The sequence below is a fragment of the Squalius cephalus genome (assembly GCF_949319135.1).
Source record: "Squalius cephalus genome assembly, chromosome: 17".
NCBI classification, from domain to species: domain Eukaryota; kingdom Metazoa; phylum Chordata; class Actinopteri; order Cypriniformes; family Leuciscidae; genus Squalius; species Squalius cephalus.
The window spans coordinates 33,812,971-33,839,790 of NC_137138.1; the positions used below are offsets into that span (position 1 = coordinate 33,812,971).

The 26,820-nt window shown below is 37.8% G+C and overlaps 1 protein-coding gene across 2 annotated transcripts in view; it reads left to right on the forward strand.

Moving 5' to 3' along the window:
• camk2a (calcium/calmodulin-dependent protein kinase II alpha) overlaps positions 1-26,820 on the forward strand; it is a 65,668-nt gene that overhangs the window by 26,879 nt on the left and 11,969 nt on the right. For both annotated transcript variants that reach the window (XM_079846524.1, XM_079846525.1), the window contains exons 3-13: positions 4,431-4,490; positions 8,373-8,427; positions 9,945-10,010; positions 10,402-10,474; positions 12,988-13,090; positions 17,250-17,333; positions 19,144-19,238; positions 19,324-19,446; positions 19,723-19,806; positions 21,063-21,105; positions 24,282-24,322. In XM_079846524.1, coding sequence (XP_079702650.1) covers positions 4,431-4,490; positions 8,373-8,427; positions 9,945-10,010; positions 10,402-10,474; positions 12,988-13,090; positions 17,250-17,333; positions 19,144-19,238; positions 19,324-19,446; positions 19,723-19,806; positions 21,063-21,105; positions 24,282-24,322 — 827 coding nt within the window. The remainder of the gene's footprint in view (positions 1-4,430; positions 4,491-8,372; positions 8,428-9,944; positions 10,011-10,401; positions 10,475-12,987; positions 13,091-17,249; positions 17,334-19,143; positions 19,239-19,323; positions 19,447-19,722; positions 19,807-21,062; positions 21,106-24,281; positions 24,323-26,820) is intronic.

Genomic DNA, 26,820 nt, shown 5'->3' on the forward strand with positions numbered 1-26,820 from the left:
CCAATCTCAGATAACTGCATTAGTTAAAGTCCCCCTATGGTAAAAATCCAGTTTTTAATGTTGTTTATATGTCTATGTGGTGTTTTTAATATGCTTTAAGACAAACCATGTGTAAATTCATAAGTCGACAGCATTGCTGAGTATTTTCTCCTTAAAACTGCAGTGAACCAAAGACAGTCTCAAAAACACGCTTTGAAATCACTGGTGTTTCTGACGTCACAAAACTACCTTGTAACCAATCAGATCAACATGTGATCGTCAACCAGTGGATCTCTGAGCTGAGTGAGTGAGTGGAGGCGGGGCTCATTTGCATATTCATAGAACCGCGAATACTAAATGAGGCAAGGGTGTCGAGTTACATTCAAGCTATGTATGACGATTTGTTTTTCAAGGAAAAAACGTTTAATTATGTCATTTTGGTGATCAAAGATGAGTTTTAAGGCATAAAATGATTTAAGCTGATTGGCTTATTGGCATGTAAACCCAACTTGGTTAGCTATATTAATAAGAGTTTAACTCAGTAACATGTTAAACTTGGTTGTCCATAACAGACCTTAAGTTAGCAAACGTTTTCCAGAACCCTGCTATTATCCAGGAGTTAATAAAATCATGTTTTGTATTTTTTAATCTTTGGATGATGCTAAAACACTAATTCATGCATTTATTTTTTCCTGTCTTATTGTAATATACTGGTATATAGCGAATACAAAATGCAGCAGCCAGAGTACCAATGAAACTAAAAAGGACAGAGTATTTTACACCGGTTTTAAAGAAGTTGCATTGGTTCCAGTTCACTATAGATTATTTGATTAATTTATAAAACACTGCATAATCTGGCACCTTTATATGTTACAGACTGTCTGTCAAGATTCCAAATTCTAGTTTAAGATCATCTGGTCCTTTGGCACATACAGTAAATCTTAAACAGTCTGGTGGTGTTTCTTTCACCCACTATTGTCTACCAAATGAAGTGAGAGAGGCAACTAGCATTCATATTTTAAAAGGCAGGATAAGACAAATCTTTTTAAAGTTGCTTATGGGTATATTGATATTGTGTAAAATTGTGTGAACGTGTGTTTATTTTACCTTGTGAACCTTTTATGGTTGCTTTGAAGTTTTTTTATATTGATATTGTGTGTAATTGTATTTCCAATATTTGTTTTTACCTTGTGAAGCACTTTGAGCTGCCTTTTATGTATGACAAGTGCTAAACAATAAAATTTTATTATTATTATTATTATCAATAACTTGATAGTAAGAAACCTGTATTAACCTGCACCATGACTTCAGAAAGTTAACTACTGAATGTCTTAATAATTGAGTATTGCTGATCTCCTTCCTTAAGTAAAATTCCCTAAAGCTTCGGAGGAAAAACTTCCATTGGACAAGCCTATCTGTATTTTGCTGCTCTCTTGGTATTAATCGAAAACCATTACATGTGTCGGAAGCGCTTGACGAACACACAGCCTCAAAAGGACGGCTAAATGTAATCCACCGGAGAGTTCTGCATTTGTGCATCATCCAAATGAGTAGGATGACACTGCAGTGATTTCAGCACTTCTCAGAGGAAATAACCTTATTGTGCCCACCCAAATCAAAGTTTCTTTTCAAAGTAGAGATATCTGAATATTCTTCCAAAAACTTAGTATTATTAAATAAATAATTACTCTCTGATCTAAGCACTGATATAATGTTTCACCTAAACTGACAAATGTGGAAAGTAACTGAAGATTCCACATTTTCCTCGCAGCTCCAGATAAAAAGTAAAGCATGCATTTTCTTTGAAACATATAATTTTTCTTATGATTTCGGTCTTGTCGTATTTCAAATTAAAAGAACAAGTGGGCTTATGTCGTGTGCAAGCTTAATGATTGAGAGGTCAGCCTGGGTCAGGGTTAATATCTGATCTTATGTTGGCCCAAACTATTCAAAGTGTTAGAAAATGGGAGAAGGTAGTGCTTAATTTCTTCATTTCCAGCTAAATTCCAGTTAAAGGTAAATGCACATTGCACAGCCATATGCAGTGCAGATATCATCCCCAGGGCCAAAACTCTGCAGATTTGAGGAAATTAAGTGAAATACTAAACAGAGATAAGGCCTTGCAATCTACGAGAAAGTAAATCTGACTGACTTTAAAGGAGTAGTTTACTTCAGAATTAAAATTTCCTGATAATTTGCGACACACATTACGTGATCACGTTGAAAGGTCACGCGTGTTCCAACACTAGGTCGGTTTGACTATGTTACACGTGACCCTTCAGCGTGAATAAAACTACACAGAACATGACCGTGACACTGTGAGGTTTGATGGATGTTCAAAAGAATAATTAAACATGCTAGAGTAGCAGTGAGGGCAGTTGTGAAGAAAAAGTTTTGTAGAACTCGACACAGAAACCGTATGGCCCTGGGGTCTTATCATTCTGCATGTAGTTTAATTGATTCCTCTATTTTCTGGGATTGTAGAGGTTTTTCTAGGTTCCTTCTTTTGTCTTGCTTAATGCTGGGGATATTCAGCAAAACTTTCAACATAGAGTACTCATCTTAAGGGAATTCTACTGTGTATAAATCTGAGTGGTATTTTTGAAAGGTAGAGGTAATTTCATGGGGATCCACTGCTATATTTTGAGTTGTTTTCCTAACATTAGGTACTGTATATGCTGAGATGCCACTTTTGGCAAACAAAGGTGTTCAATGATAATTCACCCACACTCACCCATATTTAAAATATTTGTATAGTCCAGGAGTGTCTAATCTTAATCACTGTCCAGAAGAGTTCAGCTCCAACCCCAATTAAACACACCTGAACCAGATAATCGAGGTCTTACTAGGATTACTAGAAAGGCAGGTGTGTTGAGGCAAGTTAGAGCTTAACTCTTCTGGACAGTGGCCCTCTAGGACCAATTTTGGACACCCCTGAACTATACAAATATTTGAAATATGGGTGAGTGGGGGTGAATTCTCACTGACCACCTTTGTTTGTCTTGACCTAGAAACAGCTCTGCGTCTTATGTATCGTTTGAAGTCTGTCACATCCTTCCCAGACAGCAACAGCGGCTCAGATCCGGGCCACATCTGGTACATGTGGATTCAATGCGTACCAGATGTGGGTCGCATCAGGGCCGACACTATATTGCTGCTGTCTGGGTTGTTGTCACTTACATATACCCGTCCCTAAAACATATGTCATTATTGTGATTGTGTTATTGTGAATGTCATTAAGAGTGCTTAAAGGTGCCGCTATTGTAGAAACCTGTGCTGCATGAAAGGATTGAGATGTTAAGATCTTCTTATGTAAGTGTTGCATAGCAAACATTTTCACATACCTTGGAATGATGGGTTTTAAAGCTTGTAAGTGGCTTTAAATCCACTTTCCTCTGAGGGGGATAAAATAGATTTTTTCATCTTGGCGTGATAGTGATGAAGGATAAACATGTTCCTTGTTTTGTGTTTGGACTTTTATGTTGAAGTTCTTTTGACGTTGTTCCCTGCTAGCTTTGTATATGGACTTTTAGTTCGTAATGTTGTTCTGTTCCTGTTTCCTGCTACCCTTTGCGATTCCCTGATTGTTCGCACCTGTGTCTTGTTAGCCTGATTATTCCTTGCGTTTGAGGCAAGGTCGAAATGGGAATTTCCTAAATACTTGAAATGTCCCACTTCTGACCTCTGTGAGTTCCAGTCAATCACACTTCACATATGTTGACCACATGATTTAGCCATAACACAATAAGAGCACTTTGTGTAAAATTATAGCAATGCTGATGAAAAGCAAAAATTAAGGTATCACTATAAACTTAAAGTCTTAGTTTGTTAAAGATGCCGCCATCTTGGAAGTGGCATGAAATGGCAGGACTCGCTGAGAAAGGGATTGATTGATCTGCCCTGAGTTCACAGGTCAAACGGCGTCCCACATGTTGTTTTCAAGTAGGAGGTGGGAAAAATATGAATTCCAAGTTGTCTGGAGGGTAATATAAGCCCTTGTGTTTCCTCTGTTCAGGGTCAAGTCTTGTCCATGGATGCGTTGGTGGTGTGCTCAGTTCTGGTTCTTTTTTATTTATTTTTTCATTTTTTGTTATTATTAAATGAAAAATGAATACTGCATTTGGGTCCTGCTCTACCTTGAGTTCACCCCAACCTTACAGATTGTGCCATATACTTCAATGCTTATGACCAAAACAGACCACTTTGATGAGGTTTATAAGAAGCGTGACTTGCTTCTTTAATAATGTTCTTTAATATAAATGATAACTTTCACAAAAATTAAGAAACTTTATTTTCATGGGGTGTTCCATTTTTTTCCACAGCACAGTAAAAAAAAAAAAAAAAACCATGTACTCTTTTTTATATATTTTCCATTTTGAATGTTGAAAACTAGAAATACTCATGCTTTTATTTTAATATATGTGAAAAATCTCTTTATATATATATTTTAGATCACCAGAAGCTGGACAGGGAGGCTAGGATCTGCAGACTGCTGAAGCACTCCAATATTGGTAAGTTATCAAGCCATCTAAATGAGATTGTAACATAAACTTGTTTTTATATGAAGCCAATTGAAGGCATGATGGATTTGAGGACCGTTTTCTATTATCATTTGTAATGCAGAGGTAGGGGGAGAGTAATAATAACTAGCTACATTTCATAGGACATTAGCCCAATAGGGAAATATGTATAATTAATTATGATCAATAAAAGCATTTGGATCGAGTAACTGATTTGGGGGATTCCTGACAGAATCAGCCTCAGACATCTGACTAACAGAGTGAGAATGTCTATAGATTATAATAGGATATAACTCTCTTGGCCATAGACAATAACATGCTCTAACACTTTCAACTTTCACATACTTTAGCTGCGATCGGCATGATTAGGGACTCTAAACTCTTAAACTATTCTAAATCACACACGCAAACACAATTTGTTATAGGAAGAGGGTTCAAGCTGAAGCAGAGTGGAAAATCAAAAGCATGAAGCTTTTCACCTTTGTGAAAAGGTGATACTTAATGTATCAATTAATAAGACGTATTGCCTGTTTGAAAGAGAGTCCTGATGCAATTCTTTGAGGCTCCAGTTCTTCCTGTGTTGATGAGAGAGAACCAGATGAAAAAGGTCTTTGGTGAATGGAAAGGCAAAGCCGCAGCCTGGCACAAACAAACATAAGGGATCCTTCAAAGACTTCTAGCTCAGCGTTCATGTCAGAATTTCAAATTCTTCCTTTTCCTACTGTATTCATAGCCAGTGATCTTTTAAAGCGTGTGTACAGTATGTCACACCCTCAGGAGTTGAGTGAGCCCATAAGGAGTTGTGCTTTCAGATCGAAAGTTTACTATCCTTTGTCTTTTATCAGGGTGCTTTGCATATGAAATTGGATTGGGTGTTAACAGAAAAGCTTCTTATAATAGTAACCGAGTTAGCAAAATATAATGTCAATTAACATACAGGAAATTAAAATTGCAGCTCGATGCCAAACATGTTATTGTCAGGATGTTATGTTTTGCTCTTTGTGTTTGTGTTTGTGTCTGTCTTGCCAATTGACCTAGTCCCCTTATTAGGCCTATGTGTCGGTTTGATTCAGTTCACCTGTTGTTGATTAATTCATTAATTAGTTCCCTCAGTTGGTTGTGTGTATAATAATGCTGCATTCATGCCATGTCGTAATTATAGTAGTTTCAAGATGACAACACGTGACGTTATATTCGGAGCTGCTCACGTCCTCGGACTGGGAATTAAGCGTTTCTATGGCACCACTATCAATGCCTAAATGACACATGGTGCAAGTAGGAGCTCTCAAACAATTCCCATCTTACAAGTTGTAATTATGAGCTCTACGAGGTCGTGAATGCTTTTTACAAGTTGAAATCATGTAATTGTGGTAATTACAACATGGCGTGGATGCACCTATACTCCCTGATGTGTTCAGTTCTTTGTCCGGTCTCGTTGATGTAAAGTGGTTGTTTTCTTGTCTCCTGAGTTTCTATGATCTGTGATCTGAAGAATTTTTGGATTAAAGACTTTTTGTTTGTGTGAAATACTCCTGTGTTGTGCGCTTTGTACATTTGAGTCATGTGAGTATTACATCATGTGAGTATTGCTTCAAAACTCAAAACTCACTCAATGTTGCCTCATATCGTTCCCTTTTAATGTGTATGCAACAATTGTGTATGAGTCTTAGTAAAAAGACCACCCCATGTCTCGTTCTGTTGCCGAAATATGGCTAGGTCATGTTATAATGCGGTTGCTAGGGTGCTCTGAATGGTTGCTAAGGCATGGCAAGGCAGTTGCTATGGTAATACTGACTACTTGCTGAACTGAGCGAATAGAGTGAGTCTGCATGACACTGAGAATGGTTTAGAGGGATATCTTCGGATGTACAGTATGTACGACTCTTAAAAAATGCTGTCCCTCACACTTTATTTTTGGCCCATATCTGCTAATCAATTAAATTATTATTATTTTATTTTTTTTGCTAGCTTGTTGTCAGTAGCCTTTTGAGGTGCATACTAAAATATTATATATCTGGCAAATGGCTTATGACAAGTTAGAGTAAGTAAAAGAGGCAGAGAGATTTGAAATGGATGTGCACATGGGCATGGAAGGGTTCAGAAGCTAGATCATTTTTTTATTATAGCTCTATGGCTGCAGAGATGACTTTGATTAGTTTTACAGCGCAATCTAATGGCCGATTCTCACCAGATTTGGTACACAGTCTAATAAATACGGTCTCTAAGGATCTGCCAAATTTCATAATCATCAGTCATTCACAAACTGAAGATGCAGGAATTTGATTGACTACTGGCAGCCATTTTTGTTGCTTTGTGCGATAAAGGTTTTTATAGCTTTTATAGGACTTACCCCAAAAAAGATACACATCAAATGCTATTTTCCTTGATCAAACAGTTTGAGAAAGCATAAATGGCTTTGTAAATGCTAATGCAAGTGTCCCTAGCCTAGATATTTTAAAAGTTATTGAACTCAAGGCAACATTGAGCATTGAAAAAAGCATTATAAATAAAAATGCGAATTACTTTTAGCTTGAACCCCTAATAAAAAGACTCCAAGCAAAGGCACAATATGTAAGCGATTAAAATATCCCAAAAACACTTGAACAATGTTATATATTTTGTTGACCTGTGTATTTATCCCAAATGTTTCCAACAATGTTTAAATCAAGAGAAATCCGCTATTTTAACCAGTGTCATTGCCCGTGTCATTGCGTCGCCTGTCAATGATGTCATATCTGCGATGTCATACCTACCCTCGATTTCCAAAGACACTTTTACCTATTATGTGTTTTATTAGACAGGTGAGCAACAGTTTAGATACATTTATCGACAGAAAACGAATCATTGTTATATAAACCAACACGGTTAGTCTTATTGTTTTGCCTTTTCTCCACCAGACCATATATTTGTCAGCAGGGTGTGCAGGAACAGATGATGAAGTTCAAATATAGTTTTTAATAATCCGCACAACAATAACACACAGGGCAGAAGAGAAACACCTTAACGCAAATGTGTCCAGACTACAAACAGAGGAAAAGGATGAACTGAAGGACTGACACAATTAAAGGTTATTAACAATACACAGCTGAAACAAACAAACTCATGATGATGGTGACCATGGTAACAAAGAAGTGGTGGGAAAATCAAAAAAAAGGAAGACATGTGACAAATGAAATCATGAATGTCCATGAAAGCTAAAACATACTGACCATAACTGTAACAATATTGTAAATGTAATTGCATGCCACTTAGCAACACAAGTCATCCAGCTTTTATTAATATGATTTTCTAATATCGATCTAGCTTAGCCTAATGCAGTGTGCAACAAGTATCACAGCCACTGAGTGAACGCACAGTGTAGCGTTATAACATAACTTTCAACACACTTAAATGTATTTTTTAATAGTATGAATGTTCTGACCAAGTAAAACAGCGCTGCGTTACGCCATAACTTTATTTAATCACATAAAGTGGCCTGCATGAATAGTAACTCAGCACTCGCGGCTGTTTCATTAGAATTAAATAAAATAATGTGAATTTAAGTGATCAAACGTAACTGTAACAGGTTCAGGGAAGTAGGAGGCAAGAACGGCAAACATTAAATGTCACTTTAATAATAAAATAAACAACAAAACAAAAGGAGTAGTCCAAGAAAAACGTACCTGTGGCAACATTTTTGCAAAATGCATTATAAGTTGCGTCGTACACGTTTCGCTACAGTTTTAAAGTGAAATGTTCAGTGAGTGAAGAACAAGAAGAACAATCCAAAAAACGATATCTGTAAGAAAACCATAAGAAACAAAAATGACTTCTAGATCATGTTTTCTCTTTTTCTCTTTTCCATGCAAACCACAACCGTCGATTCTTCACCAGTGCGACTGCATGACAGCATCTCAGAGGAAGGCCACCATTACCTCATCTTCGACTTGTGAGTTTCTCTGACCAACCATACCAGATAAAAAGCCTCTTAGCATTTTATATAAACTATAAATTGGCCTAAAAAAGGCCCATGTGAGTAAATGCATGATTTGTTTTCAGAAATTGCTAAATTTACTTGCCTGTGATAATGTGGGGGTTTATGTGGGAATAGCTAATGACTTTGGGTGGATACAATAGATATCTTTCTTCATATTGAAATAATTACAGCACTTACTGTATGACACCTTCATAAAACTATTGTCTTAAAATTGCCAGATGTTGAAAAGCATAAGGGTGTTTCTTAGACTTCAGGCATTTTAATCTAACAGTGATTATTAGAACTAACAAATTTCAGCTTTTGGTGACACTTTATTTGAACATGCCCTTTTTACAGTTTAATTACACATAGGTACACAGTAATATTAATTAACAACATGTAGCCTACTTACTATAGGGTTAGGGTTTGTTTTAGTGTTAGTTGCTTGTAGTTACACATAATTTACTGTTAACACTATAATAAATACATGTAATGTGTAATGAGACGACATTAAAAGAAAGTGCTACCCAACTTTTTTTTCTTTTTCTTTTTTCTCGTTATATTAAGATCATATTGCAACTGCTTTGGAAAAGTTTTACCACATTGACAAAGTCAACATACTTATGTTGTATTTATTATGTAGTACACTGTACTACACAGAAGACTAGCATATACATATATCTAGCATAGATATTTTGAAAGTTATTGGAGTCAAGGCAACATTGTTTCTAAACTCTTTTTACTTTCATTGTATGGATATGAAAAGTAAACAGTAAAGTTTGACCTAAAACCATGAGATTGGTTTCTTTGTCCGTGGGTTGTACCAGGTCGAATGATTGGTACTGTATTCATATGGTTAGGAAACTTGGTATTTCATTGGCACCGTGCCCTTAATAAGTTCAGTGCCAGCACCACCTAGTTGCCAAAATATAACAATGTTTAAAAGTGCTTATATAATTTTTTTTTCATTTCTGTTAAATTTGGCCTATTATGCAGAGTACTAAATCTGCTATGGTCTGCCATATTACATATCCTCCATTTTAAATTTTAATGAAGCATTTTTTTTTTTTTTTTTTACTTCTTTTTAAAATGTGGCTCACATCATTTTGACACCATGCCAATTTATATAAAAAAAATATTTTTGATTGTTGTCTAAAGCCTTAACAAATCTAATGACTTTAGTGACAGTAAAAGCAATTTACGTTACATTAGTAATTCTGCTCGGTTTTTATTTATTTAATTTTTTTATACCTAAAATCAATATATGCAATCACATTTTTAGCCACTTTTGTGTATGATTATTGATTTATTAATATGATTTATTTTATTTTTGCACTGTCACAAAAACACCCTGGTATACACCATGTTAGTAGACGAATTAAATGAACTAGTGAGAGTGTGAAATGCGAAAAGTTCACAGGGTCAGACGTTCCTATAGAAGTATAATGAATAATCCTTCAACTAGTGCTGATTCTTGTCGTCTGGTCCAGAGTAACGGGTGGTGAGCTGTTTGAAGACATTGTTGCCAGGGAATATTACAGCGAAGCAGATGCCAGGTGGGTGGGCTATCATCAGCATAACACAAACTCACTCTATGTATAAAAGCATTACACAAATAATGTAAAATATGCAAATGCATAAATGCACACTAACTTAAATAGTCCAAAGTTAAGTCTCCTTGCCTTGACAAGAGCCAGATAACTCACACATTTTGCTAACTATCCATAAAACATTTTCATCAGACTGCATAAAATTCACTTTAGTAAAACAGAAAATAGCTTTCTTATTGTTACAGTAAGCAAAGCAAAAGAAACTGGAATGTGTACATTTGACTAGTCAAAATGGATCCACATAGTCACGTGTCGAAATCCAGTGTGGCCAATTTATTCCCCTATATTTGAGTAAAAGTTTTCTCTCTTTTTCTTTTCTTTTTTTTTTTGCCTGAAGCCACTGCATACAGCAGATTTTGGAGGCTGTTCTTCATTGCCATCAGATGGGTGTCGTTCACAGAGATTTAAAGGTATTTTATTATGATTGACCTTAAATGTCTTTTATTAGCACTCATTATGGGCCGAGCACAACAAAATGTATGCTGCAAAAATATATCATTATTTTTTTTTTAAATGTAATCGGTTTGAATGAATGATTAAATACTTCACTTGTTTCATCACTGGATGAATCAGCGTTTTTGAACGAATCTCTTGAGTGAATGATTCAATGACAAACACATTTTTGTCACCACCTACTGGTGTAACGATGTAATCGATACAATCTTTATTTAAAGTGTCCAGTTACTTTTAAAAGGTGATTTTGATAGCTTCCGTAGACATCAGTGTTTATATCCGAACTATAAACTTTATCCCCAGTACTTCTGTGATAATTTGAATTATTGTATGACAGAAATAATGATACTGTGTGTTTGTGAAGCTGTTTCTTACTTAAACATGACAACTCCACTCTCTTGATCAGAACGTAGATCTGAATGTTCGCTGTTATCGTACTTGTCAAAGGTTTAATAGACACAGGCGAATCATTGGCCCTGTCCCAAATGGCACACTCCGGACTTGTGGACTTCCTCAGAGTCCACACTTTGGTGACGTCATGTAGTGCAGACCTGTAGGGCCCTTGGCGCGAGTCCACGTTCCGCGCTCCGACGTCTTATCTCCATGTCCACTACACAGCCGGCTTTTACAGTTCTATATTTTGATATTGTGCATGCCACCTGGGTATTAGACAATAGATACATCATGCTAATTTAAATGATGCATACAGTTGTACATAATAATAATGTTCCATTTGAACTAAGATTACAATTTTAACACATAATGAAAATGTGCATGAGTTTCAGATGAATTTACAGGTTTCAATATTCATACTATGTTTATATGACTCAGTAAAGCCCTGACATTCAGTTCTATTTATTTAATGAATCATAATGCGATCGTATTATTCAATGCGCTATTATTATGTTTGAGACATCCACCACTGGTCGATGACCATAATGTTTGTATAAACTGTAGGTAATATTTTCTTCTCAGCCCTGTCAACAATTGTCCGTGAGCGAAATCTCCTCCCATCCGTTGTCTGATTGGCCTTTCGCAAGGATTCCTGGGTAGTTAAAGTGTGTGGCGCCTGCATCCATGCGGAAGACCGCTTCAAGGGTACAAAGGGGGCGCTGTTGAGCACACTTCAGAGCGGTAAAATGCTGAAAGGGACGCCCTACGGACTTGTAGACTTGGTGAGCACGTGCAATTTAAGTCCACGAGACCGAAAGTCCTCATGAAGTGCGTTGGGACAGGGCCATTGTCATTTAGGAATAAGATCGCGTACGTGTTTGAATCGAGATCGCTATCTTTTAACGATTAATCGTGCAGTTCTAATCTAAATGCTCTCAGATGCTCTATCTGTGTGTAGGTAATAATATATCAACTGATCTTACTGTTTAGAGACATAACAACTAAGGCCTAATTTACATACAGTATACTGCATAAGCGAAACGTTCTCATTATAGCGGTCTTATCTAACAGGTTAACACATTCACACTGGGAGTGAGAGACATGCAGTGAGATCCCACAAGTGGCAATTTTCTTCAGTACGACTCATGCTAAATTCATAAGCTCTGACTATATCTAGAAAAAAAACCACACCAGGAAACTTAAAAAGACACAAATTTAATTCTAAAATCTGAATGCAGTCGACTAAAGCAGCCAAGACTCAGCAAGTTGGGGTCTCACAAGCATTAATCTGTGAAAAGTGGTACAAAAATAAATAAAACTACTTATAATACAATTGCTTATACCTTTGTTTGACCTTATAACCTTTTGATTGTGCTGTCTCCAAATGGTTGTGGTATTGTCTACACTGCACTGTGTTATTCAGGTACAGAAGCCCCAGTGACATTTAAGTCTTCGATCTGGGAATTTACGGTCAATTACAACAGCAATGGTCATTGACAGAAGAGCTTCTGCTCTGCAGATATTGCTCAACACTAGTATGATATACAGTACACATGGCAGTACATTGAATATGACTAGCCAAGCATAAAGTGATGTTAAGATATCATGATCGATAGTTTTAGAAGCTAATAACATCAAGGCAACTCGATTTACAAAATCGGCTCAAGGAGAATAATTTTTTTTTTTTTGCCTTTTATCAATTAACTTTAGTGAAATACTACTCCAATATGTTTGTTCTAATATGTTGAAAGAAACAAGTACTAAAAACTCAGTGAGTGTTTTAGCGCAATTTTCTCACGTCATGGGATCACAACACTAAGAGATAGTAAATCTTTTCCTGGATTTTTTTTGTGCGTTCCCGAGATTAGACCTTCCTTAACATAATGCCGAAAACCCGAAGTCTCTAGGTGGTCTGGTTGAGGAGTAGATAGAAGTGCAAGATTGGTGCGCACAGACGCACAGAACAGAAATCATGAGTTAACAATCGCAATTTGTCCGGTGGAAAATTGCGCTAAAAAAGATTTCATTAGCACTTTAATATTTTTCTTTTTTGTCCCATTTGTTTCCATGTTTCTAGCCAGAGAACCTGCTTCTGGCTTCCAAATCGAAAGGCGCAGCTGTGAAGTTAGCAGACTTTGGCCTTGCCATTGAGGTTGAAGGGGAACAACAGGCCTGGTTTGGTAATGACCTGTTTATTATACCACCAAACAGCATTAATATGGAATTGCAAAAAAAAACATAGATTAACGCTACAAAGATATCTTCAAATAATATTGAGTATGTGAATTGCTACGCTGTTCTATTCCCTTTTTTCTGTTACTTTTCTGTATATTTGCACCTGTTTTGGTGCTGATTTAAGTCTTTATGCATTTGATACAATTACTGTATAAATTTTAGGAGAATAAGAAAAACAATATGAGTTTATGTTCTCTTTCTTATGAGTCACTTTAATGCTTGCCTTTAACTTTAACATCTGCGTTTTGACGTAATCATTGGGCCTTAGCACCATCTCGTTCAGATTTCTGTCTTCAAGGTTGCAATTACATCGGTTACTTTGCAAGCCTGACTTGTTTTCCTTGTCAACTTCTCTCGATTCAGTCACAATGACAGCTCATCTTTAGGGTATACATATTAGGGGTGTAATGGTTCAAATTGCTCACGGTTCGGTTTGTATCACGATTTTAGGTTCACGGTGTCGGTACAGTTCGGTATGTGCCATGTTCAGGGAAAAAAGGACTACTGTCAAATAAAAATAAAGAAAAAAAAGAACAAATAATCTACAAGCAACAGCACAAATAAATACAATATAGCAAAGATACTAATAAAATATTTAGGTCCTTTTAGGTTTTTCAGGTTTTCATTAGTTTTTTTCAAACTTTTTCATTAGTTTTCAGGTACAGAAATTGAATAAAGTATTCAAATGTAAAATAGCATTGCATATAGACTGTATAAATTAAAGATTAATCCTTATTACAAGTTACAAAAGCTATTCCATCAAGAGCAGTGAGTGATATCCTTGTAATGTGTTGTTTGATTAACATTAAAAACACAGACAGCAGGAATATTAGGCTGCTGTCCCTTTAAGACATAATACACAGATTCAGTAGACTGATACTGTTACATATGCCTTTCCTTTCTCGACCGTATAAGTTCACTTAAGGCATAACAGACTATGTCTGCTAGGATACTCATCAGGATGGGCATGTTGACATAATTTTTGTGTGAATTTGTCTGTTCAAGCAAGACTTGAAAGAGAACTCAATATTTGTGTGCTGTCTGAGATGTGAATGTTTAAATTGGCAGAGCTTAAATGAGTTTAGTTTAAACACAGATAGCAATGTGAGCTGTTCAGGTCTCACCTGCGCTCGTGCACTATCAACACCTGGGTGATGACGACGTAAATGACTGGTCATGTTCAAGCAAACGGCACTCCTATTGAACAAAGTAAATGATGATCATTTTTTTGATCATCGTTGTTTTAATGTATTATTGGGGAGCTAGCATGTGCATCCATCAACAGAAGCATACATACTGTATGTAGAACTGTCTGTTTTAAGCGCTGTTTTTTTCTACAAACCATATAATAGATGCATCATCAGATTTGAGATGTACCGCGTTGCAAGTGCGTCCCGAACCGTGGGTGAAGAACGGTGCGGTTCGATTTTTTACCGAGAACCGTTACACCCCTAATACAGTACATATAAGGCAGTGGTTTACCCAGTTTCAGCTAGGATAATGGCTGTCACTTATTTTTTCAGTGCCTGGTTTGGGTTTGGTGGACTTGCCTGCTGCTGGCTTGTCAATAAATAGGTTTTACTGTTACCAGTGCTCGAAGTGGGAAAGAAATAAGTGCCAGTACTCTCGAGGATGGGGGTTTGGGGGTCTTCCTCGGTTGAAATCGCGTTCAGGGTGAGTGGCTACTCACTGCAGAGCCATGGATGGACTGTGAACTCCAGCTCCTCCTCTCTGGACATCCAGCGCTCCCCCTTTCTAGATTTAAAATTGGGCATAATTAGTGGAGCTAGAAGGTCCAACCACTCCATATCCCCACCCATAACTCAATCCCTCCACCCATTAGATCCACAGAGGTGGAGCTGGACTAGGTCAAGCTCAACCCATGACGTCCAGACAGGGGGAGCGTGGCTCTGCATTGAGCACCACTTGTTCCAGGGAGTCCTCCTTGGTTTAAAGTACCAGCAACTTGTGAGAAGTGCTGGTGCGCAAGAAAAAGTGAGGGTACGCTACAGATTAAAATATAGAAGTGCCCACTTCAAGCACTGACTTTACCTGAATATAGAATTTGTTGGGTATCATTTATGCCAGAGTAACACAATCCATGTGATAACATAGCTATATCATAGTACATGGTGTTTATTTATAAAAAGATGCGGATTTTAACATGCCTTACACTTGCACGTTACGATGTGATGAATATAATGAGCGGGTTACAAACCCTAGCATAACTCTAGAGTTCAGGAGGGTGGTGGAATGGAGGCGGTACAGGGGGTGGGACGCTGGTTCAGGACCAGAATCCAGCACCAATACAAGAGCCAGGGCAGAGCCAAAGACCAGGAGTCATAACCGAACCAGACAAACAAGAGGCCAAGGCAGAGCTGAAGGCCACAGTGGAGCCAGCAGGACTATCCTCCTTGTTTGTCCCCGAGCTACTGATCAAGTGGAGCCAGAGGACTGAAAGGTCATTAAAACATTCTGAGGACAAAAAACCTAGGTGAAGACGAAGGGATGCAGAGCCAAAGTGAGCCAAAGTGGAAGACCAAGGCAAAATCATTGGGAGCGAGGACAAAGGCAGAGCTGGCGAGAAGGAGGAGCCCAGTGCAGCCAAAGGGGTGGAGGGTGACGTGTAGCCGGGATCCCGAATATCTGTGGTGGTACTAGAGCAATGACTGACCAAGGTGGTCAAGGGACCCCAATGGAGTCGCAGGGATTTCAGACCACGGCAGAGTCGAGGCACTGGCGAGCCACGGTAGAGCCGGCAGAACAAAGGACCAAGGAGGAGTGATGGACCCTGAACTGAAGTGGAGCCAAATAGTTATAAGTCTGAGTTTATCGACCATCGGAGGCTGGGCAGACCCGATGACCGTGGTTGAGCCGGTGAGGCCAGAGGGTCACCGTGATTTTGCCAAGTAAGACATGTTAGGGTTAGCTAACTTTGACTTGACTTGACTTGGGGTTAGGTTTAGGAACAACATTCCTGTCCGAAAATCTTTGTCTTAACCCTATTCCTACCCCTACCTTACCCTACCCATAAGTTATTCCTAAAATCAGAGGGAAATGATGTATTACACTGATGTAGAAGCACATAACCCTGGTTCTAAGCTTAAACTTGACATAAACTGCAAACGTGTCCCTCAAATCTGATTGGTTGATTAGAATGTTGTTCCAGGACCAACAAATCAAACCAGGAAACCAAGGAACATGGGAGAAAAAACAGAACTGAACACATACACACACAACAACCAGGGGAGGACAATGAACAACCGACCAGGAACAAGGGAAACACTGGGGTATATAAAGGCAGAACCAAACAAAGGAACAAGACACACCTGCAATCAATGACAGGGCAATCGGGCAGAAAAACTACAACATGACTACAAATACACAGGAAACCGGAACAGATAGAACTACAAAATAAGAGCTATGAACAAAACCATAGCAAATCAACCAAAATCATAATGGGAAGAAAACATCCCTTGTAATATATGTGTAACATTCCAGCAGGGAAGATGAAGGGGAAGACATCTTTGCACCAGTTTTCATTCTAATAAACACAATATTACACACTGTGATGGAGAACACAAATGCAACAGAAACAGCTTAGCACAAAAACAAAGACAATAACCGACAAAGAGCATCAGAAAATGAGGTCACCAAATACACAAAGGAATAGTTGGATTTTTAATTTCTAGGGATTCCAACTATAACATGTTGTAATGAATTTTGTCATTCTAATTTTCTTATTCATTGACTTGATTGTGATGTGATTGTAGCCATGCTTTGTCAATATACATACTGTATTTACAAGAGACAGTATAAATATGCAGTAAATAATGTGGGTTTCTAAGAGTACTGTTCCAAATTTGTTCTGTTTTGAATTGTGTAATTTGACGCCCCACAATTTCATCATGTGGTCCCGGTTTGAAAGGGCATGATGCTGACTAAACTCCCATTTGCATTTCATGGGGTCCTTAAGCTTGACTGGAGACTTTTCTTGTAATAGTCTGGGAATTTAAATTGTGCAAATGTAATTATCTTCAAATTTTCAATTTCTGAAATAAATGCTCAAATAAAGGTTAAATGTTTTTTTTTTTCTGACATTAGGGTTTGCTGGCACTCCTGGTTACCTGTCCCCTGAAGTCTTACGGAAGGACCCCTATGGAAAAGCTGTGGACCTGTGGGCATGTGGTTAGTGACTCATATTTTTGCATCAAACACTGAAAGGATGCATTATCCGTCCTTCGAATGAGACGTTAAACAGAGGTCCTGAGTCTCTGTGGTCATTAAAAATCCCATGACACTTCTCGCAAAGAGTAGGGGTGTAACCCCGGTGTCCTGGCCAAATTCCCTCCATTGGCCCTTGCCAATCACGGCCTCCTAATAATCCCCATCCACTGCAGTATGGTACTATAGCATCCATTGCAGAGTGTTGCATTGCAATGCTACTTTCGCTTTGACGTGTTTATGACATGTTTAATCTTTGAAGATCTAAATGCAGCGAATTTTGACTTGCACGTCTGTAACCAAAGCTGAATGTCTTTTGCCACACTGTAAAAAATCACATGACTTATGAGTGTTAAGGTGTGCTTTTGTGCATGGTTGTACAGTACCCTATACTTCAAATATTACAAAGTTGTTCCAATAATTGTTCTGAAATTGAATGATTTAGTTCTTTTATACCGCCAGAGCTTTCCTTTATCCTGTGCTTTTATTCACACAGATCACAGATAGTCCTGGGAAAACCAAATTACAGTACATCACAAAAGCGATGGCTAATGTGGCAAATTCCACTCTTTTTATTTAGTGTTTTCCTGAGAGTTCATTTCACTGTCTGTCCAGATAGTGAGTAGCTCTTTGGTCTCTGTATCGCTCTAATCCATGAAAATTCGTACAAAAATTAATCACATTTAATGGCCAATTTATCGCACTTAAAAAATGAGACCTTCCCCTCGACTTCCTAGGTTGCCTATGCAAGTCTGTAGACTGAATTTTGTGTGAAGGACTCGGGATGTTTTTCCAGGATGTGCTCTTACACTCTCCCGAGAGCCTTGCCTTTTTGCCTCTCTCTTCTGCTCTCTACAGCGACAACCGTGTGCAACACTAGCTAACGTTAGCTTAGAGACGGAGCCCATTAACATCGTCAACAGGCGGCCGGGTCCCTGCGTAACTCAGACTCCAACACAGACTCTTTACTCCAACACAATTTTTTTTGCTGTTTTACCACAACAGCAAACATTAATATTAATCTATAATGATTTAGCGAGGTCAACTACAATGACACATGAAATGAATGCTTATACAATGTTCAGGATAATGTCAAAGAGCCTATAATATAAATGTGTCATGCAAAAAAAAAAAAAAGGAATTACTCTAAGCTAAGGTCCTGCATAGCCAGATCTTTCTCCACACTTTATTTTAGCTCTGTTCCAGCACTGGAGAGTCAAATATAGTCTATAATCAAACTTTTTAGATATATTTTATATTTAAGAGTGTATGCATGGATGAATCATTCACAATTATAATAATATTATACGCTATTTTATGAATATGCAAATGAGCCCCGCCTCCACTCACTCACTCAGCTCAGAGATCCACTGGTTGACGATCACACGTTGATCTGATTGGTTACAAGGTCGTTTGTGACGTCAGAAACACCAGCGATTTCAAAGCGTGTTTTTGAGACTGTCTTTGGTTCACTGCAGTTTTAAGGAGAAAATACTCAGCAATGGTGTCGACTTATGAATTTACACATGGTTTGTCTTAAAGCATATTAAAAACACCACATAGTTTTAACAACATTAAAAGCTGTGTTTTCACCACAGGGGGACTTTAAGATGTTAAATGCTCAAACAGTACATGCAACCTGAGACACAATAATCAAAAATAAAAGTCTCTCCTTATACCTTGTATTAAGTGCCTTACTCTATTGCATAGATTATATATATTGCATGGATTAAAGCTTAAAGTTTATTAACATCCATCTTAATTTCTTCTTTAGGTGTGATTCTCTACATCCTGCTGGTTGGATACCCACCCTTCTGGGATGAAGACCAACATAGACTCTATCAGCAAATTAAAGCTGGCGCATATGATGTCAGTGAAAGCGTCCTTCATATAGTGTTGATGATAATGCCAGAAGAAATGATGTGTGTCTGATTCATACTTGTTGCACCCACAGTTTCCTTCACCTGAGTGGGATACGGTCACTCCTGAGGCAAAAGATCTTATTAATAAGATGCTGACCATCAACCCAGCTAAACGCATCACTGCTGCGGAGGTGCTCAAGCACCCGTGGATCTCAGTGAGTTCATGACTGTCCATCAGGACTGTACAACATACATGCATCTTTTATTGCAACTTGAGAAAAATTGCCTCATTAATGCATTCATGTATTGTTACATTTGACCATTTATATACAGGTTAATTTAGCCAGCAATGTAATTAATGAATTGACAAAGGTCCGAAGGGAATGTTTATTGGATGATTAATTCAAAGGTATTTTATCATGTTGAGATTACATGTTCAGGAAACGGCTCTACCTATCCTCTTGTTTTACCGTGCCTCTTTTTGCTTTTAGCATCGCTCCACTGTTGCATCTTGCATGCATAGACAGGAGACTGTTGAATGTTTGAAGAAGTTCAACGCCAGAAGGAAGCTTAAGGTAAGTTTATATAAGGCTGCAAGAAGCTCTCGTACTGTGAGATCGCATTGACTCTGTTTAGAATGATAAGAAGGATGTAAAGATCTGGGCTGGTACCCAAAAAGTTACAGGTTTGAACCCCACAACACTCTTCAGAAAATTGGTTCTAAACAGTACCAAATTGGGGTTCTTTGGCTTGTATTTTGGCTTTAATTTGCTGAACTTATATCAATGGCAAAACCCTTTTTATAAGGTTCCATAAAGAACCATGCTTTTGAAAGTGCTATATAGGGCCTTATAAATAACATTTTCAACAATATTTATTTTCATTAATATTAGTATCTTCATATTATTAATATTACTATTACCAATATTATTTGTATATATTAATAAAGAATAAAGGAATAAAGAACCCTAAACTCTAAAGCAAAGAACCATTTCAGTATATAAAGGGTTCTTCATGATGATATGGTTCTAAATAGAATTATTACTACATGTAAAGAACCTTTAAAGAATCATCTTTTTTTAGAGTGAAGGGTTGTTCCATCAACTATAAGCATTATTCCACTAATACATGTTGGGTGAAAACCAGGCAATTTGGAATCCTTAACAGTTCCAAATGGAATTCCAAAAAGCCTCTAGCACAGGGGTGCCCAACCCTGCTCCTGCCGATCGACTGTCCTGCACAGTTCATCTCCAACCCTAATCAAACACACCTGCCTTTAATTTTCAAGTGATCCTGAAGACCTTAATTGGTAGCTTCAGGTGTGTTTGATTAGGGTTGGAGATAAACTGTGCAGGACAGTCGATCGGCAGGAGCAGGGTTGGGCACCCCTGGTCTAGCAGATTCCAAATCAGAAAATTCCAAATCAGTGTCTAGCAGAGGTAGCATACAAGATGCAGAATTTTAAAGTCCGAAATACAAATAAAAATGAAGTCAAAAAAATAAAAAAAATAAAAATACCTGAAAAATAAAGTTAGTCTTGTTTGGCTTGACAAATCCCAGACAGCAACATAGTGTCGGCCCAGATCCGGGCCACATCTGGTACATGTGGATTCCACGCATACCAGATGTGGGCCGGATCTGGGCCGACACTATGTTACTGTCTGTGATCTTGTTTGAAAGTTTTACGGAAAAAATTAAAAGCCAATTCCTACTTGCGAATTAAAAGTGAGCCGATTAATAAATTCAGAATTTTTCATACTGTAACTCTGATAACACAACACCACTGTTACTGAGGAACGTTTGCTAAAAGATCCTGTGTTTTTGCCTTCAGGGAGCTATTCTCACTACTATGCTGGCCACCAGAAACTTCTCAGGTGACTCGAAATATTATATTTCTGTTATCTACTGTTTTTGTTTCTACCCTGTGTCAAATGAGTGTGTATGAGTACGTCATGATCAGGAACTGTTTTGATTCACGCTTCAATGAGGGTTTGTAGAGATGCTTGAAAATCTTGTTGTGTTTGAGGCCCTTTACTGAAAGATGGCTGATGCTTATGAGTCTGGCCATTTGCAAGCATTTGGAAAATTGAACAAACAAATTCTAATCATTGGCATATCTGTCCAAGCCATGTCATCTTATCAAACACAGTCCAAGAACTGTCCGAGTGATGAAACACACAGCAGTCTAGACTAACTATCCAAACATGCTCAACAACGGTGCCTAATGTCCAAGATCATAGTAGAAAGAAACCTGCATTTCTAATACAGTAAAGGAATTGTGCAGAGTCAAGTCACCTTTATTTATATACACAGAGTTCAATTCTGCTGTAAAGCAGCTCTAAAAATAAAATAGTGTCATTGTCATACAGTCATGTGAAAAAGAAAGATTTTAATTCTATGGTTTTACATATCTGAGGACATAATACAAAATCATTTTATTTTTAGCAGGTCTTAAAATTCATATAAAATATTTAACCAACTATTTTATTTAAAATTATGTTTTGACAATTTAGTCGAATAAGTGAATAACTGATGACAGACAAGGCACAATCCCAATAAAAGAGATTCATCTGAAAGGTACATTATTCAAGGACATAAATAAAGGTATATGAATATATAAATATTTAATTGCTCATATTTAAATTTATTTAAGTCATAATAGCAACACAGTGAATTGAAATTAAATTATAACACTCAAAGCTTATAGGTTTTAATGAATGTCTTGAATGTACATTTAACTAAATTCAATGGAATTATTGAATAACAAGCCCATTAATTACAATAAGTGTTAAATAAAAAATAAAAACACTAATAACAGTGAGCTACTGTGCCAATTTTGGGCATCTTACCCCAAGCTTTGCTTTCATCTTTTCCCTTCAAAATGAAAACAATATTATCCCTCATTAACAAACAGACACAAAAACCTTTGATATTCAACATAATAAAATGTCATAGATTTTCCAGAGACACGAAATTAGATAAGATAATAGTGTTACGACTGACTAAATCTCAAACAATTTTGCTATTCAGAGGAAATGAATGAAGGGGTTATCTCACTCCATCTTGATCTACTGTATATAGAGTCTGATTAATGAATGGGAAACCCTTGTGAGATGCAAGGTTTCAAACACTCAATATACAGATGACCTCTGGTGGTGAGATGACGGTAAAACTGCTATGGCTCATAATGTATCTAGATAAAACTATAACATTTTTACTATACACGTCTTTCTGTCTAAACTGTGATTCTGCTAGACAGATGAAAAATGTTATGTTAAATAAATGTTTATTTCCAGTTGAGTGGTTGCAGCAGTCCTACAATATGTGCATGGGATGCCTGATCCAATGCCTGTTCACTGAGAGTTAACTTATTGCTTCAGGCATAGACCTTCACCACTGGCATGACCTCAGAAACCCAGCATCTGTAATCCTCTCGTCATATGTAAACCCAAATATGGGACCCTGGCAAAGGCCAGTTTGCAGATGCTGGGGTTTAAATGACAAGAAGTTTTTCTTTAGATACATTCTCAATTTTTCAGGTGTAAGTGCACAGTCACATTAGTCAAACTTCAAAATTTTGCAGGCAAAATAGTTCCATTGTTCATAGTGAAGAATTGCTTATTCAGATGTCACATCCTAGCTAAGCAGCTTTATATGAGTAAACGCAGTGAATTTACATGTTCAACTATCTCGAATCCGATGGGAAATCCATGCAGGGACATTTTTCGCCTCAGGTGTCCCTTCCTATTTGAGATGACTGAATTGCACCCACAGAATTTTGCCGCGCAAAGGTATATGTGAGCGCACCTTAAAGTCACAATCACCTGAAATTAATTCATTTTAAGTCACATTGTTGCAATGTGAAGTTGCATTTATTAAATGTTTTATTTATGTGGACAGGCACCATGCATGTCCATTAAACATGTTTTCAAATAGTAGGAGATCATGGGGTGAAGCAGAACCTGATTTCACTGATTTCAACAGCTTTGTTGATCCCTGAACAACATTTCAAACAACCAATCAGATTTGAGGGACACGTTTATAGTTCATGTCAAGTTTAGGTTGAAAACCAGGGTTATTTGCTTCTACATCAGTGTTATTCATCTATCATTTCCCTCTGATTTTAGGAATAACTGGTTCAGGGGTAGGGATAGGGTTAGGATTGAATTTTCCATCAGGAATGTTGTTCCAGGATCAACAAAATGAACTCTAGAGTGAACATGTAGTAGATGCCGCAGATTCAGGGGCGCCACGACACCTTAATCCGATCCAGTCTGAGAATTATTTTCTTTTTTAAGTATTCTGTTCCTTATGGGAGTGTATGTCATGTGGGTGAGGGTCTGTAAAAGGTCAGCTATATCTAAACTAAAATAGATAGCTCCACCTGTTCAAGTTTAGCAGCCGTAGCTTTTGCATAGGCTATTCTATCACTCCCAAACACTCTTGATCATTCATCACATTCGGTCTATTTTTACCCAGAGCGCTCATTCTCCACTACTTAAGATAATGTTCAGTGGAAACATACTGGCTTGAGTCAGCAGTGCATTTTTAGTGTTTAGTACCTCTGTCTGTTATTCAATGTGAACATTCAAACTGAGATGTAGGTCAAGCATGACCAAGACTGATAATTCTAGTTTCCTATAGAAGGTGAGAAAATACCCATCCAATAATAGTTTCAATAAAAGTCTGACTAATTTCAGCTATCACGAATCTTCCATTTTTGGACTATATCTTGAGTGATTTTTCTAAATTATTTTCAAATGTATTTTGATTTTTGAATTAGATGGGTTTAACATTTCGTATTCACTCACAGTTCCTGATTATTTGTGTGTTTTGAGCAGCCATTAAAAGTGAGCAGCTCCTGGAGTGTGGGAGTGTGTGATTATGTATGCTGGAAACTCCCAGCTCCTATTTTAAAAAGTCAACAGATCTCCAGAGCCAAACTTGAGTTGGAGAACAGAGCAGAGCAGTGCTATGCCTCTCACTATGCTTTTCTGGGCTTTTGTGCCCTTTCTTATAGCAATTTCACTCTTTTTCTTTGTCTCATCAGGAGGAAAGAGTGGCGTCAGCAAGAAGACAGATGGTGTGAAGGTAGGGTGGAAATCAGATTTAAGCCTTTAATTTACACAATGGATAACTTATGTTATTATATTTTTTTACGTTATGTTATATTATATTATATCATAGACAACAGTTCACTTCACTTTTGACTGTTTTTGTGTGTTTGTGAGCGAGTCGTTGAATCATTCACATAACCGATTTATTGAAAACACACAGGAACAAAACATTACAGCTGATTTTGGAAAAGCTTTACTTTCACTATTTTTTGGCCATATCATATCCCAGACAGCAACATAGTGTCAGCCCAGATCCGGCCCACATCTGCACATGTACCAGATGTGGGCCGGATCTGGGCCGACACTATGTTGGTGTGTGAGATTAAAGTCCTGTCCTCCAATTCTTTGTCTGACAACACCATACATCCACTTTGCACCTCCTCTCATCCTTTTAGCGAAGGTAAACTGGTTTGTTAAATGATTTTTGCCTTTAACTGCGATTGTGGCAGCTCTTGATGCCACTGCCTCTGAAGAAAGATTGGTATTTTGCTCGCTTTGCAAGGACTTAATCACCAAATCTGTGCCACTACCTCCCTTGTATATTGCCCAGCTGTCTTGAAATTGAGTCCATTGTTCCTTTTTTTCAGTGTTTCTGAGAAAGCCTAAATATTTTGCAAAACATTCCAATTCCAAATCCCTTTTATTCTCATTGAATAGAGTACAATGAAGTGAGATAGCAAACCTTACAGTGCATCTGCTCATAACAGGACAACAGCAATAGGTATAACTATGACACAATAAGTATAGCACATTTACAATACAATACAATAACTTTGGCAAATGAAGTGAGGAAATGCATGTTAGAATATTGCTCATCGTTAACTTGTAATGGCCATATGTACCATGTACCGTGCAATTGAAGTATGTCCATTCAAAGTGCAGTTGAGAGTTTAAAAGCCAGTGTTTGACAGAATTTAGTTCTTGCATGGCTCTGGGGTAGAAACTGTTCTCGAGTATGTATGTCTGTGATACTCTGTACCTGAAACGCCTACCAGAGGGCAGCCGGAAAAAACGGATCCATGGTCATGGTGGAATGATATGTTAGGATTCAGTATGGTAGCTGCTCTACTTAGAAAACGAGAGCTGAATAAGTCTTCCAGTCAGGAAAGTGGGCATCCGATGATCTGTACTGATGACCCTCTGGGGGACTCTCCTGTCCGCTGCTGAGCAGTTGCCATACCAAACAGAGATGCAGTACGTCAGCACACTCTCAAAGGAACAATGATAGAAGGATACCAGCCGTTTTCCCTGCAGTGGAGTCTCTGGCTGTGCCTTCTTCACTACTGCGGTGGTGTTGGTAGCCCAGTAGAGATCTGTGGAGATATGTATGCTCAGAAACCTGAAAGCAGGGACCAGGCTTGAGAAATGCGCTGCTCTTCTAGAATTTTATTATGAGATCTTTTGTTTTTAAAGAGTTCAATATGAGACTATTGTCTGAGTACCACACTGCCAATCTTTGAACTCCATCCCTATAAGCTGTCTCGTCTTCTCCTGAGATAAGTCCAACAACAGTTGTGTCATCTGTGAACTTAATAATTGTGTTTGTAGCATGGGTGGGGACACAGTCATGAGTGTAGAGAGCATAGAGAAGGGGGCTCAGTCAGCACATAGCCCTGTGGGGTGCCCATGCTGAGTGTGAGGGCCTAGTCTAACAGTCTGAGGGCGATTTGTCAAAAAGTCATTGACCTCCATGACAAATGGATTGTTAAAAACCCAAGGCATCAAGTTTGGTGGCCAATCTGCCCAGAATGATCATTGACATAAAGGCCCTACATCACTTGAATCTGGATAGCTGCAGTTTGCAGTTATATTTACATCTTAAAGTGGTGCTTACAGTGGTTTTATGTTGTCCAGTACAGAGGAGACTTTAATAAAGCATGAAAGACGCACATATCTCTAAATAATGTTTTATCAAAAACATTTTTTTTTCATGAGTCCCACCCTTAAAGCTACCCCACATTTCTTTATTTACATCCAAAATTCAACCTCAGAAGGAACTAGAGTTGTCAAAAGTAAAGACTTCGGTACCAAGTCAGTAATGGAATTTTAAAAATGTGACCTACATTTCCCTCTGGCATTTTGAGCACTGTTGAACGGATTCTTAAACACCTCTGATTGGCCACTGTGTTCACATGCTCAACCTATATGTCTCTGATTGGCTAAAATGATCAATGCTTCAAAAATATGTTGTCTTTGACGCCTTTTATCGAGCACTCAAACAGTTACACACGGGAGCGTTTGAAAGAGGCGTCTATTAGCAGATCTGTCTATCAGTGGATATATTAGGGATCCGCTGATAGACGCCTAATTTTAAATGCTCCCATGTATAACTATGTAAGCGCTCTGTGAAGAGCGTCAAATATGTCATTGTTGATCATTGTAGCCAATCAGAGACATATATGTTGAGCACCTGAACACAATGGCCAATCAGAGGTGTTTAAGAATCCTTTCAACTGCACTCAAAATGCTAAA